The 16,430-nt window shown below is 36.5% G+C and overlaps 3 protein-coding genes across 3 annotated transcripts; 2 read left to right on the forward strand and 1 right to left on the reverse strand.

Moving 5' to 3' along the window:
* Window positions 1-3,797: 3,797 nt before the first annotated feature.
* LOC147551839 (MICOS complex subunit MIC10-like) lies at window positions 3,798-6,672 on the forward strand. The gene is made up of 3 exons (XM_086667653.1): window positions 3,798-4,046; window positions 4,753-4,898; window positions 6,467-6,672. Exons 1-3 carry the CDS (start codon window positions 3,914-3,916, stop codon window positions 6,509-6,511), a joined length of 324 nt encoding a protein of 107 aa, XP_086523779.1. The 5' UTR covers window positions 3,798-3,913; the 3' UTR covers window positions 6,512-6,672.
* Window positions 6,673-7,822: 1,150 nt separating this feature from the next.
* Window positions 7,823-9,993, forward strand: LOC147551840 (alpha/beta-Hydrolases superfamily protein). Its single transcript, XM_086667654.1, has 3 exons — window positions 7,823-7,993; window positions 8,558-8,847; window positions 9,360-9,993. Exons 1-3 carry the CDS (start codon window positions 7,877-7,879, stop codon window positions 9,889-9,891), a joined length of 939 nt encoding a protein of 312 aa, XP_086523780.1. The 5' UTR covers window positions 7,823-7,876; the 3' UTR covers window positions 9,892-9,993.
* A 2,125-nt stretch (window positions 9,994-12,118) lies between these two features.
* On the reverse strand, window positions 12,119-15,449 carry LOC147551841 (patellin-3-like). Its single transcript, XM_086667655.1, has 4 exons — window positions 13,844-15,449; window positions 13,134-13,258; window positions 12,902-13,043; window positions 12,119-12,702 (listed from the first exon to the last, which is right to left on the reverse strand). Exons 1-4 carry the CDS (start codon window positions 15,314-15,316, stop codon window positions 12,448-12,450), a joined length of 1,995 nt encoding a protein of 664 aa, XP_086523781.1. The 5' UTR covers window positions 15,317-15,449; the 3' UTR covers window positions 12,119-12,447.
* Window positions 15,450-16,430: the final 981 nt, after the last annotated feature.

The raw sequence follows: 16,430 nt of genomic DNA on the forward strand, positions 1-16,430 counted from the left end.
CACAACTTGTGAAACACGTGTTTATCCATCCGGAACATTTCTCGACATCTGTCATCTTCTGCATTTAATACTTCGTCCATAAATTCAGATTTCCCATGAGATGGATTACGAGGGATCGGCTTATCCACACTGCAGTAGTAGTAATATCCAGCTGCTGCTGCAACTAATTCCATCTCGTCTAGTTCCGAGTCATAGTCATCCATGTCAGCTGAGGAATCTCCTTACTACAAATGAAATATAACAAGTTAGGAGATGTTAACACTAATTTTAGAAGTCCCAACTATTTCCTGTTAGCATAACTAATTATATCATCATTTTATAACATTCTGCAAAGAAACAAAAAAAAAAAGTAGCGACTGCATTTCATTCCTCGCAACCTCATTCTACTTCCTTGTTACTCTCTTGGTTACCCTTCAAGAACTGTAAACAATTCTGAACATGTCCTTCATTCTAATATCGAACATTTGAACTCCATGAACTAAGCGAATTCATGTGATCAAAAAACTGCCGCGTGTATCCACTATGGTCAATTATGAAATGTTTAGAATCATCTTCCGCTATTTTTAGACCAAAGGTTAGAACGGTAGTTTTGAGTATCTTCACGGCTGAAACTCCTGATTACATCTCAAAGTAATGAGTGTCGACAAGAAAATTCCCCTTCACTAAAAATTTATGACTAACATTTTATAGGTACACACTATATTCTAGTAATGCATTTTGCCACAAGCATCGTGAACAAGTAGTATTTACCAATTACCAAGTGACCCCCCATATTATATATTGTTAGCACATCTAGAACAAGTGATGAAAAGTACTACATGATTCCCAACTCCATAATGCGACCTTACAAGTTACAACAAAATTTTCACTCGGCCCTCATTGCTTTTAATTAGTATTTAGTGGTTCGTCATGCATTGTCTCACCAGCGTCATTCTACATACCCCTAAACAGTTAAACTGCCCGACTATCTTTCCAAATGCTCATCAAGTCATCCTAGGAGCTTAGCTAATTGTATGAGTATGATGTTCGCTTCCGCACAGAGCCTTTTCCTTGAGTCCTTCATACAGACATTAAGCACTCTAAAACTTTGATTCATTTGAAACTTCCTTAGACATACCTCAGCAGCTCAGCTAACCTAAAACCTAATAGGGAACGATGTATAAAGGCATATCCACAATACATACATCTTACATGGAAATACTCATTGGTCCATTACCTATATGTAGTAGGCACGCGTCACAGTAAGTCCCATCTCAACACGGCAAAAAGCTCTAGAATAGACTTTCCATGCTCAATAGAGAGAAACATTATGTTGGTGGTGACCTCAGTGAGATCTAAAACACTGACTCTATGGAAAAAAAAATTATAGGAGACAGATAATAGTCTTACATATGGGTCAAATCCAGTCCGAGAGGACGAAAGGCCGAAATACTAAATGGATAGTCCGGAGGTGGGAGTGGGCGTAGCCCCCCTCCCACACACACAGCCTGCTGCTCTTAATAGACCAAACTCTGGTAGTAAATTTGAGTGTCCCTCCCGAGGGCTAAGTCCGTAAACTAACACCACATAGAGTGGTCGCTTTCCTTAGGAGATGCAACAGTTCTGGAAATACCTAGCCCACTACCTTTGATAGAGAAGAACTTCAAATTATTTTTTATGTTTTATTCCTCATGATGCCCATTGAACATATGGGTGACAAGAGAAACAGGATGCAAGATTCCGTAAAAGTGACAAAAGGATGCAAGACTAAAAAATTTCTACAATCCAAAAACGCTATTGATTTAACTACGAAATTTCTAACAAGATCAATCAGAAACACTAGAATAGCAATTTTTGCATTTATTTCAACAATTTGGGGGTTTCTTGTATAAGTAGATGAAATGAACTTATACCAGCATGTCTATGATGGTTATATTTTCCAATAATTGAAAGAGTAAGTAAACTAAGAAGCTGAAATTAAACAAATTTAGACTAAGAAAACATGATTTCGAATAAATGTAAGAAGAAGAAGAAAGCTACCCTTTTGTTTTTCCTTTCTTTTCTAGTGATTCATAATAATGATGATACACACATTCCATTGATTCATCTTTTTTAAGGGCAAAACCTAACTCTCAAAATTTATAAAACACAAAGACAAGAAATCTCCAAGTACCCCCATTGTCAAGAGAGTAGCATAATTAAATTGAATACAGTAAGGAGAGATGATACAATATATGTATATAAGCAGATAGAGAGAGAGAGAGAGAGAGAGAGAGAGAGAGAGAGAGAGAGAGTATAAAAGAACAGAAAAGACTGACCTTTTTTCTTTTTTCTCGTCTTCGTCTTCTCTACTATAGCAACTCTGCTGTTTCAAGGAGTCAGAAGAGAAGAGGGGGTTAGTGAGTTTTTTGGCCACATTTGGGGGTTTTAAGAAGAAGACTTTCCTCCTGGAGTGCCCGTACGAAGTCAATAGGAATGGCAAAAATATGTTCCTTTTTTCTTTTCTTTTTGGACTTTCGGAATATTCTCGGGGTAGTTTACTAGTTTTGTAGGGGCCTCCCATAAGTATCAGGGTGGAAATTTCTTCTATGTCCCGTTAACCGCTCTTCTTTTTGTCACTCTAGTTGTTGGGGAAAGATTATTGATTGACAACCCTCACTAAAAAAGACATATGATCACCGACAATGACAATTTGTGGATGACAGACAAATTTTTTCTAACAAAAAACATAGACTTTTGTCAGGCTAAACAACCAAGATCAAGCTCTACTCTCTCCCCTGAAAGAATTTGACGACCAAGAAATTAGTTGAATTAAGTCAACAAAAGATTAAAAAAAATAAAAATAAATCACATAGTTGAATACGATCAAGTAGGTTCAAATCGGGAATAACACCTTCCATATAATAAGGGAGGAAGGTGTCTTTTTCAGAATGTACTCTCAATCTTCAATGATTACACCTCCCAAACATATCTCCACATATTGAGATTACACATTTTGTCGAGGGACAGTTTATACCCTCATGAGTGAATAATCCAAATTGAATCAAGACGAGGGCGAACCAAACGACTATAAATAGCCAATCTTGAGGAAGAAGGGAGGGTGTGGTGCGTATAGTCTTTGACCAAGTGAACCATTGTGTACCCTAAGTAGGGGTGAGCAGTGGTCGGTTGCCGACCATTTAAGGTCAAGCTGAAGCCGAACCATTCAATTACGGTTTGGCTAAATCATCGGTCGAAGTCGAGTCGATCAAATCGTCAATCGACTTCTTTCGACTCGGTTCGGCTCGGCTCGACTGAGTTCGATTGGTCGGTCCGGCCGAACTAACATAAGGAAATAAAAAATTAACAAAAAAGTGAACTGAAGAGAAGAATGAGAGTTAAATTCAATTTCACTCTTTAAACTATTGCCGATTTGAATAACTAAAAATTTATTTGTTAGTTTACGATCCATATAAAGTAATGGTAATTCAGTTATAGTACTATATAATGTATGTACAATTAGATATAGATATCACATAACAAACAAAATATAGATAAACTATATATATATATATATGTGTATAGTTCGGTCGGTTCGATTTTGGCGGTTTTAAAAAATCCAAGCCGAAGCCAAACCAAACAATGATCGGTTGACTATTTTTTCGGCCGAGCCGAGTCGAACATTGTTCGGTTCGGCCTAAAAATCATTCGGTTTGGTTCGACCGAGTTCGGTCTGGTCGGTTTGGCCGACCATTGCTCACCCCTAACCCTAAGGGTCCCTAAACCAAGTTGGTCAACAATATCGACCTTCTAAAATATAGATTCTACCATACTATAATGTGACTGGAAGTAGCGTATAATTGTGGTCAAGAAACCCTCGTTCTAGTTTCTCTCTGGTTCTCATTGCATATACAAATCTAGAGAGAGAGAGAAAAAGAGAGAGAAAATAATTTCAATGGCGGAAAACAAGCAAATCCCTCGCCCAGAATACGACTTGAATGCCAAATGGGACGCTTGTATCGATCTAACACTTCGTCGGGTTGCCTACTCCACCTTGGCTGGTGCTTTCGGTGGTCTCCTTCTCTGTAGTGAGTTTTATCTTCATCTTCTTCTTTCTCATCTAAAATGATCAGAAAACCCTTTTTTTCATAGGGTTTTAATTGCCTTATTAGTCCTATAATGGGTTTCCTCTGATCTTCAAGGAAAAATGGTCAATGGGTTTTCTCATTTTCTTGCTTGAGATTATCATTTCGTTGATTCATAAAGTAAATATAATTGTTCATCTATATGTATTTTCATATTAAAATCTGTTTGTTTGAATGCCTCAATTATTGGTAGTGATTGAACAATATATCTGTCAAGAATCCAATGAACCCTAGATTAAGCATCACTAATACGAAAACAAAATTAGGAATTTCCCATGTAAGTTTGATTTCAGGGTAGGGTTTGAGTTTCTATAATGGTTGCACTCGTATAGTCGTATACCCTTCCTTGGTGGATAAAAGAAACATCTCAAAGAATATGTTCACTAGGAATGGGCAGAGGGATTATGTAATTTAAGGTGTTATCCGATGCCATTAACCGTGCCTGTGCTTATACACACTATATAATATTGAATAATGTTGTTACGTACTTTGTAATTCCTTGTGTTTGCTCGCACTAGAAAGTCTATGTTGTTTCTTACGATATAATCATATTAGTCTCTTTAAGTCGAGAACTGTTAAATTATTATTGCTTTGTAGTTTTGTATCATGTCGAATGATTGACTAAAGTTATTTTAATATGTTGATCTAGGGAGTCCTGTGTCACGATGGGCATCCGTTGCTCTTGGTGCAGGTATAGGAATTGGATCTGCATATACTGAGTGTTCTCAAAAATTTGAGGGATCTGCCTCAAAGTGGACACCTCCATCAAAAGTTCCACAAGTTCCTGTACATGAGGTAGGATATTGCATCAGTTTTACTCTGAATTTTTATTGAGTAATCCTATTTGGTGTTATTCCCATCTTCTCGTGTTTCTCCCACCCACATGAATGATATCTGCTTCATTATTCCCTTGTTATGAGGGACTCTATATTGCAAAATGATCTGCACATGCTTGGTCCAAAGGTTTGTTCAAGTTTTAATTGGTGTTGCTGAACTAGTGATTGTCATTCTTTAAACAACAGCCCCTTGGTCATTGATGACATTAAAAGAAACGGGTTTCTTACATTATACTTTTTCAGTTTTCTTTTCTTCTGGTTATTTTTTCTCAGTAGTGAACCCACGATAAACATGCATTGTGGGAAGGAATGACAACATTTATTTTGTGAAACTTTCAAGGTTATGTTCCTGAATTTACTAGAAACACTGATAAAATGTCTACATCTTTAAACACATCTATACAATTTTTGACTATGGTTATTATTAATTTAATTTAGTAACCCCAGTTCATGTGGTATCAATTTTTCATGGACCATACAACCTTATGTGTGCAAGGAAATACACATAACTTCTACTTTAAGGTCCTTTTATCCAACTGTATAATACTTTTTTTTTGGACAATTTGCTTGAATTAAGAGGAAGAGGATACAAAATGCAGAATCCTAGAAAAGGCAGACACAGGAAGACAGACTCAGTTTGTAAAGAGTCCCAAAAACTACATAGACCTTATTATGGCCTCCTAGTTGTAGGTAAAATCTAAGAAAGAAAATTCCTAGCCCAAATGCATTGTCTACTCCTTCGGAATAGGGTAGCCTGGATGTTGAGAGTGACGTCCTTTGGTTAGTCATGCTTGTCTCGGAAGATTATCATGTTTCTGTCTTTCCATATTATTACCAAATAAATCTTATGTGCAGCAACTGAACATACGCATGGTTTCTAAGTTTAAGGGTCTCTTTCTGAACTTATTACTACAGCTTATGTGCATATACATCCTAATTCTAAGAGCTTATGTTTTGAACTTAAAAGTTTTTACGACTTCCCAAATAAAATCCACTTCCTACCCAATTGCGTGTAGTGCAGGTGCAAAGCCTTGTATACATGTAGTGGATAGAAGCAAAGGTGTTGGTTAACGAAATTTGAGTTTGTTTTCGAAATTTCACCTTATTGTGGTACTCAAGGTTGAAACAACAGCATTCACAGTGAAAAATAAGTTAATTATTATGAAATCTTGTAATGAATACTCCATCGAATAAACAAACCAACCTCTCGATTTTCCTTTCAGCAAATTCTTGAATGAATTAATGGCTACTATGATCACCGATTATTTGTCAATATTCTTTTAAGAGTGGGAACTGCGGAGGACCCTTCTGATGTTTGCATAGTTTTGCTTCTGATTTACCACTTAAGATGATCTTTTCTTTGTTAACTGAAGACCTGAGCTACTCTGGTTGTTTAATACTATCTAAAGTGCTTCTGAGTTTTGTATGTCTTCAACAATAAATTTGTAACTATTATTCTCTCTGGACCGATTCCATCATACAAATTAGACTTCAACAGGGACTAAATTGGATTATTATTGTTGCCAGGTTGAACAGGATTCAGGATTGGAGTCAGAGGCTATTAAGGCATGAACATCTTTTGAGATTTTGTGCCATGCGAATGTTTGTATTCCATGGGTAAACATTTGCTTTTGATCTTATGTACTCTTTGATTGAGGAATGTGAACAAAGATAAACATACAGTAACCACCTTTATTTTCCGTTTAATAATTTTTACGAAGCCTCGTTCGATCGATCTTGTTGCAAAGGTTGCACAGTTCAGTTTCTCACAGATACTATTGATAATCTTTCTTTATATTGTTGTGGTAATATGATATTTACAGCTAGTAATTTCCGAAGTTCTTGACTAGACAGAAGAACTTGAGGAAAGGAGACATCTTTCTTGAGAGAGAGAGACGATGAAAATGACTAAGGAATTTTTCCTAGAGAACTCATTTTAAAGTAGACCTGGTTTCTACACCAACCTTTGGGGCAGTGGTTGGATGCCCCTCTTAAGCCCATGAGGTCGTGGGATCGAGTCTCGATGGAAGCAGTTTGCCATCAAAATTTATATAAATATCGTAATAGTTTCTTGGGCTTTAGACCTCTTAGTTGTTGGGTTTTTTAAACTTTTTTCATTTTTGGTTTAAATTAGGCGGTTATCGTGCTTATTACATCTTCATGATGTGTCAATGCCTTGTAACAACTAACATAGATCTCAAAAAGAAAAAAAAAAATAGACTTGGTTTTCTTCTTTCTTTGGTGGTTAACTTACGGACCTCAAGTTTTGATCAAAGCAACAATTGAGTTCTAGTTTTGTCAAATTGACGAAATGATCTCGAAAGCGCTGGTTGTGGGTCTTTTGGGACTTGTTCTATGTGATTTTGCTCTTTGTTTTTACTTTTTGTTTCTTGTCTATGTCCTCCATCAATTTCGATGATGGGAAGGTTCAGATTATGTCATTTGAATCTATCAACTTCTTCAATCTTTTTAGAACATGTCATGACAATTAGTTGCTAACGCCCTTTCCATATAATCTATTCAGAAGATGTGCAAAAAACTACATTTACACTGGCGTATGCTAAAAGTTCATATTTTTACGGGTTATTTCTCAAATAGCCCCAACTTTGTGATCAGATTACTGTCTAGCCCCCTACTTCATCACCTCTCTCTCCTCCATCTCATCACCTCTCTATGCCACCTCATCTTCTCGCCACCTCATTGTCTTTACCGGCAAAGGTCGACGGCCGACCAATTTTCCGGCAACCTTCAAACATAAAAACAAACTTCTTTTGTCTTCCTCTTCTTCCCATGAACAATCCAATTGAGGGCTAAATTTGTATTCCATCAAATTGAAGGGATTGTAAGGTCAAAACCAAGATTTAAAGTCCTATTCTCTATCATCAACTATAAAGGGGATTGAATGGTCAAGACTAAAAGAATAGAGTGAGAGCAGAGATGGGTATGGCTTCAACACTATCAATTTCAGTCCCAACAAAGACTACACACCTTCACCTCCTCTCCAGCATCAATAGAACAAGCAAGAAACTGTTCTTCCCTAATTCCTTCTCTTCTGTAAGTACTCTTCCATTTTACTTCTCAATGTTCTTCTATTTATTTTGACCATTCTTTGATGGAAAAATCCTCAAATTTGAACTCATTTACATGTTTTATTGCCATCTTATACCTAGGTTTGGTTAAATTTGAAGGGGCCCTATCTTTTACTATTGCTAAGAAAGAAGAGGAAAAGAAAAGTTTTCTTCATGAAATTATTCAGGAATTGGTAGATAAGTAGTATCTTGTTCTTATAATTGACCTTGACAAGGTTATTTCAATAGTCATTTGACATGGAACAACTAAAAACACACAATCATCTACCTCTTGTACTTGACTTAACTTCTTTACTTAGTCTTCTTCCTAGGTGCCTAGTTGCAGACGCAATATTATAATGTCCTTAATACCTAAATACAAGAAAGAAAATTTAGAGACTAATGGGCTTGTTAGTATCTTGACGGTTTCGAAATAGGCATTGTATTGATCTCATTTAGAATTTCTTACGTGTTTCGGTTACCTCTCACCCGGTTTTATATTTGGGAGAAAGTTGCTTCTTTTGACTGTAATATTTCAGTTTTTATCCAGAGAAGATGCAGCTTCAGTCATAAAGGGTTCCCTAACCCAACAAAGAACACATTGGTAGTGTCTTGTAGTCAAGTGGAACTGGAAGTGGGTGTCGACGATGATGAGACATGTGAGCTTGTTAACGGAATCGAGCTTACCTTAGGGGAGGAAGAAGATGGTATTCGTTCTTATTTATTCAAAGCAGTGAAGAACAACAACGAAACCGGCATACTCCTTTTGTCTGATATTTATGGCTTTGAAGATTCATCAACCAGAGATTTTGCATATCGTATTGCTTGCAATGGTTACAAGTAAGCTTCTTAACGTTTGAAATATTAAACAGTGAAGTTCCACTTTCACTTTTCTATATACACTTTACCTTCACTTATAGCACACATCCTCCTGATGACTACTCTAACTTATCTTTGTCTTCATAATAACCGTTTTGAGCGTCGATGTAAGAGCGAAGTAGTTTGACTTGCGACTCGCGAGTTGTCTTGGGCTCAAGGGTAGCCCAGTGGCCAAAGCCTGAGCTCAAATAACACAGTTGAGTACTAAACCACACACCTTGATTCGAATGATATTGTATAAATATAAAGAGTTTTTGCTTAGAAACATCATATCGTATATACGTAATATGTACATTAAAAATTATAATAATTGATGATCTGAGTTTTCAGCGAGTGACTCGTAAGTCACTCGCGATGCCTGAGTCTCGAAGCCAACTTCCTAATATGTAAATCTTGTGTTCCATAGTTGTGTTTATAGACGACTTCCTTATGTGATAAATGCACGCTTTGTTGATTAACCATTTTGATTGTAGTGTTCTTGTGCCAGACTTGTTTCGAGGGAATCCATGGAAAAAGAACCGACCCAAAACCGAGTTCGAAGACTGGATGACTAAACAATCTCCAGAAAGAATTTCGAAAGACATAAAGGCATGTGCAAAATGGATGGTTGATGAATTTATAGCTGCAAATATGTCAAAGAAGCTTGGTGTAATTGGGTTCTGCTACGGGGGAGGAAGAGTACTAGAAACACTAGCTCAAGATGAAGGATCTTATTTCGGAATCGGAGTCTGTTTTTATGGAACACGAATGAACCCCTCTTTAGCCGATAACATTAAGGTGCCAATCTTGTTTGTTTCGGGTGATAACGATCCGCTTTGTTCAATTGAGCTCTTACATGATTTAGAGAAGAACATAGGTAGAGGTTCAAAGGTGGTAGTTTTCGAGGGCCGTGGTCATGGGTTTGCTCATAGGCCCGAGTCCGCTGAAGAAGACGATGACGCTGACATGGCGTTTTCGATTATGAGAAATTGGTTGAATGATGGGCTTGTTATAAACAAGAAGTAAACAATGATAACATTAGTTAATCTACATTAATTCTTGTAATTGCTTGTATATGTATGTATTGATTCAACTCTAATGAATTCCTAATAACCATTTTTTCAGTAATTTGAATTTCAATGTGTAAGAGTGAACTTATTCACCACAGTTAACTTGGGTGAGGATGACTCTTTCTAAGTGCATTAAGGGATAAGGAGGTAGTTGATCTACCTTTATTCTTCATAATAATAATGATAACTATGGTAAGGTAGATAGTGACATCAAACTTCTCATGAGAAAAATGAACAATTTGGAAGGAGTTAGGGTTAAATGAATTCAAATTGTTTCTTCTTTCTTGTAGATAAAGGAAGCACTAGCTGTTCATAAATAACATTGATATTACCCATTTCTATAATCAAGTTATCTAGTGAGAGAATATTGTCTAGGACCCACTGTGAGATAGAGAGAGGGAGAGGGACTTGTAGTTGTAGATGACATCTGTAGACACAAGTTGTTGAGAAAGATAAAGATATTTTATATGCTAGAAGAAACAAAGTAACCAACCCTAATCAAGGTTATCTTCTTATCACACATCCAGCATGACAACATGTCTAAATCAAATTTAATTACTTTACAGCATAATAAGATTAATTACTTTGTAGCATAATAAGATTATCGTGGAACTTTTGGAATTTGCAGTGAGGGCAGAATTACTAAAGGAAAAAATTTCATATGCTATTTGACTACTTACGTTTTCAAGTCATTTATTTGATGTAATGATATGTTAAATAGTGTAATTATCAGTCAGAATAGATATTGTTTCAGATTTAGAGTACCATATATTTAAGGTTATTTCTCAAATAGCCCCCAACTTTGTGACCAATTTTCTGCCTAGCCCCATACTTTATCGAAAATAACTAGATGATCCCCTTTGTCAGTTATCGTTATAACACCGTTAACTAGTCATCAGCTTCTATCCTCCATCTCATCACCTCTTTCTACCACCTCACCTTCTTGCCACCTCATCGTCTTCACCGGCGAAAGTCGTCGTCTGGAAAATTTTCCGGTCGGCGACCTTTAAACATTAAAAAATATATATATTTCTGTCTCCCCTCTCTCTCTCTCTAAATACTCCGATGAAGGGAAACCCTTCGCGGGAGTAGGTCGAACTGACCTTGAACAGCTCTAAGATGTGTTCCAAGACTGGATTGGAATGGACTAACTCTCCCACATAAAGTTATTGAATATCATACTTACAACATAAGAGAGAAATGAGGGGTCATGAGCACATGAGATGTCTAACATGTGTTCCAAGACTGGATTGGAATGGACTATCTCTCCCACTCCCACCCACTCAAAACTCATAAATATGAATCTTATGGGTCCACCTTCACCTTCAAACTTCAAAGTATGGCTCATACAATACCTCATCTTCTTTTCTTTTCATTTTTCATTCAAAATGTAATCATGCCATCAAAGTGTCATCATCTTTCACTTGACTAACTTAGTCTGTACATTGGAATTGACGTGGGACAATAATTTTTCTATGAAATTCTGCTTTGATTCTTTCTTCTTATAATTTAATTCATTATCGTTCTACTGTATATTTTTTACATTAGTTTATTTGTTATTAGGTCAAAAGATTAGGTACTAAAATGACATCAATTTTAAATTTGGCTTCTTAACCATCAGAGCTCAGATGGGATTACCAAATTTTGAATTAGAGAAATAGAAGTAATTATCATATTCCTGTTTTCAGAGAAGAAAAATCAAACAAAAACTACCCTAAATTTTGATAAAGAAGTACTTAGGTATTGATCAACCGCTTGGAAACATCAACAAACTCTATCAATTATAGTCTAGCCATTCAAAACCAGCTAAGAAACTAAAATTGGAATTTGTGATATTTTGGAAAAGATTGTCAAAAATGTCACTAGCTACTTGGGAGCTATTGTGTGTACACTACTCGTGTGTTCTTATAATTCTCTCACATGAAGGCCGCGAGCGAGTCCTGCACAACCCATGGCCTATTCTGTTGGACTCTCATGTGTATAGATTGTATGTACAGACGTAACCAACTCTTCTCTTTAGACGAGACTGTAGGAGCGACAAACAACTACACCAGCTCCAAAATTCTCATGTGAATGGATTGTATGTACAGATGAGACAGCTAGAATGACAAATAACCTAGAAAAGATGAACATATTAAGAAACAATCTTTCACATTTTAGAAATAGAAAAGAAAGAAGATAAATTTACATAAAAATAATGTTACAGATGAAATTAATAGCAATTGTTTTTCACACTTTCTCGTTCAGTAATAATCACAAACCAACACCAAAACTGAAACCAACTTCACATTTTTGTTTTAACATAATACAATACCAACAATCCCCCCCCATAAATCAAATAAATATAACAAATAAAATTAATAAAGAACCAAACTCCAAATCTCACAATCTTGATTGATACTAAATCCCAAAGTAACAATTTTGCAGCTTCGGTATCTCTCTTTACCCTTTGTTATTTGCAGTTTAGGTTCTTCAAGTTCAAATCAAATTCATCAGCATCATTATCAGAGTTTTAATCTGAAGATGATTTGATCTTAGACCTGTAAAGAAGTTTCTTCTTCTTTGAGGTTGGGTTATCAATGGTGAGTACAACTTTCCCTGGTTCGCCGATCTTGAAGCTCGAAGTAAGAACTGGTTCATCAGTAGGAATTAACTTCCTAGTTTTCGATACAATCACAGTGTACCCATCTTCTGCATCTGGGACAAATTCAGCACCATAGCTTACTTCCCATCCAATCACTCTAAGTTCCCAAGTTAGAGTGCTAACCTGTGATCAACAATCAAATTGATTTAAAAACTAAATTGATAAAGATCAAACTAGAAATGGGTTGTGTTGATTTTGGAAAAAACAAGACCCTAATAGAACTATAAATGATTCTTTAAGACATGGGTATGTGGAAAAAGTATTGTTTTGATTGAGAAAATAAAGGGGGAATTAAATTCATCAATCAAACAAGAAGACCCACCTCAGTAACAGGTAATTCAATAGTTTGTTTAGTTGCAGGTTTAATGGTGATATCTGTAACTGCATCTTCAGTGCAAAATTCTTGTTCACCTTCCTTGTATAATCCTCCAAATTGAACTGGTACTTGTTCAGGAGCTATATATCTGTTTCCAAAATCAATAGAAATCCAATCAACAAACATCACAAACAACAAACTAGAGAGAACAAGAGAAAGAGAGAGAAGGGAGACTGACTTGAAAAGGGTTTCAGCAGATTTGGAAGGACCAGCATAAACAAACTTGCTCTTAGTCCTTTGAGTAAGGAAAGGACTAATCATTCTATTAACAGCAAGGAACCACCATGGAACATTGATGAAGATCTGAAATAGAAACCACCAAAACAATTAAGTTCAATGAGTAATGATAGAGAACAATAAAAACTAGGGCAGACTCTTGTCAGAAATCCTATGTGGCTTGCGGGTCAGAATCAGAAAACACGAATCACGACAATCAACATAAGATATCTGCGTAGAGTCTGCCGCTTGCCGTGATTCGATGTTTAGTGGATCAGAAACAGAAAGCACGAATCACGGCAATCAACATAAGATATCTGCGTAGAGTCTGCCGCTTGTGATTCGATGTTTAGTGGATCAGAATCAGAAAGCACTAATCACGGCAATCAACATAAGATATCTGCCTAGGCATAAGATATCTGCCTAGAGTCTGTGGCTTGCCGTGATTCGATGTTTAGTGGATCAGAATTCATCAAACCCTAAATCATATTTAGATCTAATATGGAAACAAATTCTAATCATATATACCCTAAGATCCTAGTATAACCATAACTATATGGAGTAACAGAAAAGCAATCAACTTTTTTTTTTTTGATGAGATATAAAAAAGCAATCAACTTGAAAACACCAACTGAAATTGAAAAATGAAAATTAAGTTAGATTTAGGGATACCTGTTTAGCAACAAATTCAGGGTAATTGTCTTGAAGCAAAGTTAGGGCAAGATTGATAGCAACTCGAAGTTCTCTCTTGAAAATACCAGGGAAATTCTTGAGATCATTAACTTGAACAATAGTAGAAATACCACCAGGTGTGAAATCAAGATTCCTAATACTCTTCTCCAAGAACTGAATCCTCCATTTCAAAAATTTCTGACCTTTTTCAACATCAGAGTAAGAATTCAATTCCCCAAAAACATTATAACAAATTGGATGACCTTCTTTATCAAACCCTTTTGTGAAAACAACTTTGTCAAGCTCATCAGTACTACCAAGATCTTCATCAATTAGGGCATCAATTCCAAATTCTTTTCTCCAAAGAACAACATTTTTAAGCATAGTAAAAGCTTCTTTAACTTTGAAATCTCTAGCTCTTAGAAATTTGAGGAGAATAGTATCACTTCTTTCATCAGCTAATAGAGGAACTCCATAGATTGAAACTTCTTCAGGGATTGGTGGTGGAACTTCTTCTTCAATAACTATTGCTTTCTCAATTGTTTCTTCAATAATTGGAACAATAGGTTCAGGAATTGGAACAGATGAAGAAGCTTCTACTGGTTCTTTTGATTTTGAACTATCTTTGTGAAATACAGCTGCTACTGCTGCAAATACTTCAGCAACTACTGATGATGATGATGATTTCTTCTTCTCTTCCTTCTTCTCCTCCTCTACCTTCTCTTCCTCCTCTTTCTTCTCCTCCACCTTCTCTTCCTCTTTCTTCTCCTCCACCTTTTCCTCCTCTTTCTTCTCTTCTACCTTTTCTTCCTCTTTCTTCTCCTCCACCTTCTCTTCCACTTTCTTCTCTTCTACCTTTTCCTCTTCCTTCTTCTCCTCTTTCTTCTCTTCTACCTTTTCCACTTCTTTGACTGGTTCTGGAACTAGGGCTGGTTCTGCTTCTTTAAGAGTGATTTCAACAGAAGAAGAAGAAGTTGCTTCAGAAATGGATTTTTTCTCTGCTTCTACAACTTCTGGTTTTTTCTCTTCTTCTTGAACTTCTGGCTTTTTCTTTTCTTCTTCAGCTGGTTTTTCTTCTTCAACTTCTGGTTTTGGTTCTTCTGATTTTGGTGGTGGAGGTGGAGCAGTGAATTCATGATTGTTAAGAGCTTGTTGAACAAGTTGTTTAAATTCATCTAGGGCTTTTTTCTCAGGATCTTCAAGATCAGCAACTATGTTACTTTCTTCTTTGAATGAAACTGATTGAGCAATTTCTGCTCCTTCAACTTCTTCTTCCTCCTTTGGTTTCTCTGTCTCAACTTCTACAGCAGCAGCAGCAACAACAGTCACCACTTCTTCAATGGTTTTCGTCGGTTCCACCACCACTGATGGAGGAGGAGTAACAGAAACAACTGCTTCAGTAACCACCGCTGCTACCACCTCAGTTGCTGGTGGCGCCGCTGCCGGTGTTGATGGTTTAGTTTCCTCAGCCATAGATGAGGTCGATCGTAAAGTATTATGGATTGATCTGACGGTGCAGAACAAATGATCAAAGTAGAGAGAGAAACTAGAGAGAGAAAGAGGGGTTTGGGTTTGGCAAAGAAACGAGAAGGGAGAAGTGCTTTTAAGAAACAGAGGAAGGGGGAGGTTCAACGGTAGGGGAAGAAAGAGTGGTGGCATGAGATACTCAATCTGTCCCGAGAAGAAAGCGAGAAATTCAACCAAAAGCTCTTAAATTTAATCGGATATTCCTCGAGATACGTAACAAATAAAAAAACGAAGAAATCAACGGTCTTGAGTGAGCGGGTTATATGTTTCTTAAATATATGAGCGGGAGAAAGAGATGTATCAGTGGTTGTAATGGGGTGGTGGGGAAGTTGTTGGTACACGTAAGTAAATCGAAAAAACAGTCTGTCAGATTTTAATTAGGAGAGTAGCCAGCTCGATTCTCTTTCTATGTCTGTTGTCAATGGGCCCACCACCAACTCTCTCTCTCTCTTCCAGCCGTTTATTCTCTACTTTCTCGCTTTGCTTTTCTTCTCTTTCTCTCTCTACTTCGTTGGTTTTAGAAGAAGAAGACCAGCCGGCCTGGCTAAAACTAAAACCATTGTTACCGTTTTTTTTTTTTGTTGAAAGAACCATTGTTACCGTTAGGTCCGTTAATATTGTAACAAGGTGAAACATTTGTTTTTTTGCCTTTCTCGTATGAAATGTCATTTTCTTTTGTCTTCAATTTTGTTCGAGTACTAAAACGATGAGCCCTAGTTTTAAGGTTATAAAGAGACCAAATATGAGATGGTAGCTGGAGGACCAGAGGCAAAAGAAAGTGTCTTAAAGCCCAAAGTTAAGTATAGAGTTATTAGAAAATAACTTTGTACAAGACATCTTGCAATTTGTTCTAACATAAATTTTATTTCTGTGGAATAAATTGCAATTTGTATGTTAATTTCGCGAAGTACAATAAATATTGTGCATCGTACAACTAATGATATACATGAGACAACTTATTAAGATACAAATGGTCATTGACATTTTGTACTTTTGGCTCTCAAAATTTATTTATTTTTACCAACAAAATCTATATCTAGCTTAATCTAGCTAGCCTTCA

This window comes from Eschscholzia californica, unplaced genomic scaffold, assembly GCF_041429995.1.
Source record: "Eschscholzia californica isolate CP2 unplaced genomic scaffold, dmEscCali1.0.p SCAF_3, whole genome shotgun sequence".
Taxonomy (NCBI): Eukaryota; Viridiplantae; Streptophyta; class Magnoliopsida; order Ranunculales; family Papaveraceae; genus Eschscholzia; species Eschscholzia californica.

Coding starts and splice junctions, on each gene's coding strand:
- LOC147551839 (XM_086667653.1), top strand. CDS start 3,914: ATGGCGGAAAACAAGCAAATCCCTCGCCCAGAATACGACTTGAATGCC. Junction 4,047..4,752: donor CGGTGGTCTCCTTCTCTGTA/GTGAGTTTTATC, acceptor ATGTTGATCTAG/GGAGTCCTGTGTCACGATGG. Junction 4,899..6,466: donor CACAAGTTCCTGTACATGAG/GTAGGATATTGC, acceptor TATTGTTGCCAG/GTTGAACAGGATTCAGGATT.
- LOC147551840 (XM_086667654.1), top strand. CDS start 7,877: ATGGGTATGGCTTCAACACTATCAATTTCAGTCCCAACAAAGACTACA. Junction 7,994..8,557: donor TCCCTAATTCCTTCTCTTCT/GTAAGTACTCTT, acceptor GTTTTTATCCAG/AGAAGATGCAGCTTCAGTCA. Junction 8,848..9,359: donor ATTGCTTGCAATGGTTACAA/GTAAGCTTCTTA, acceptor TTTTGATTGTAG/TGTTCTTGTGCCAGACTTGT.
- LOC147551841 (XM_086667655.1), bottom strand. CDS start 15,316: ATGGCTGAGGAAACTAAACCATCAACACCGGCAGCGGCGCCACCAGCA. Junction 13,259..13,843: donor CTGAATTTGTTGCTAAACAG/GTATCCCTAAAT, acceptor TTTCTATTTCAG/ATCTTCATCAATGTTCCATG. Junction 12,703..12,901: donor TTGAATTACCTGTTACTGAG/GTGGGTCTTCTT, acceptor TGTTGATCACAG/GTTAGCACTCTAACTTGGGA.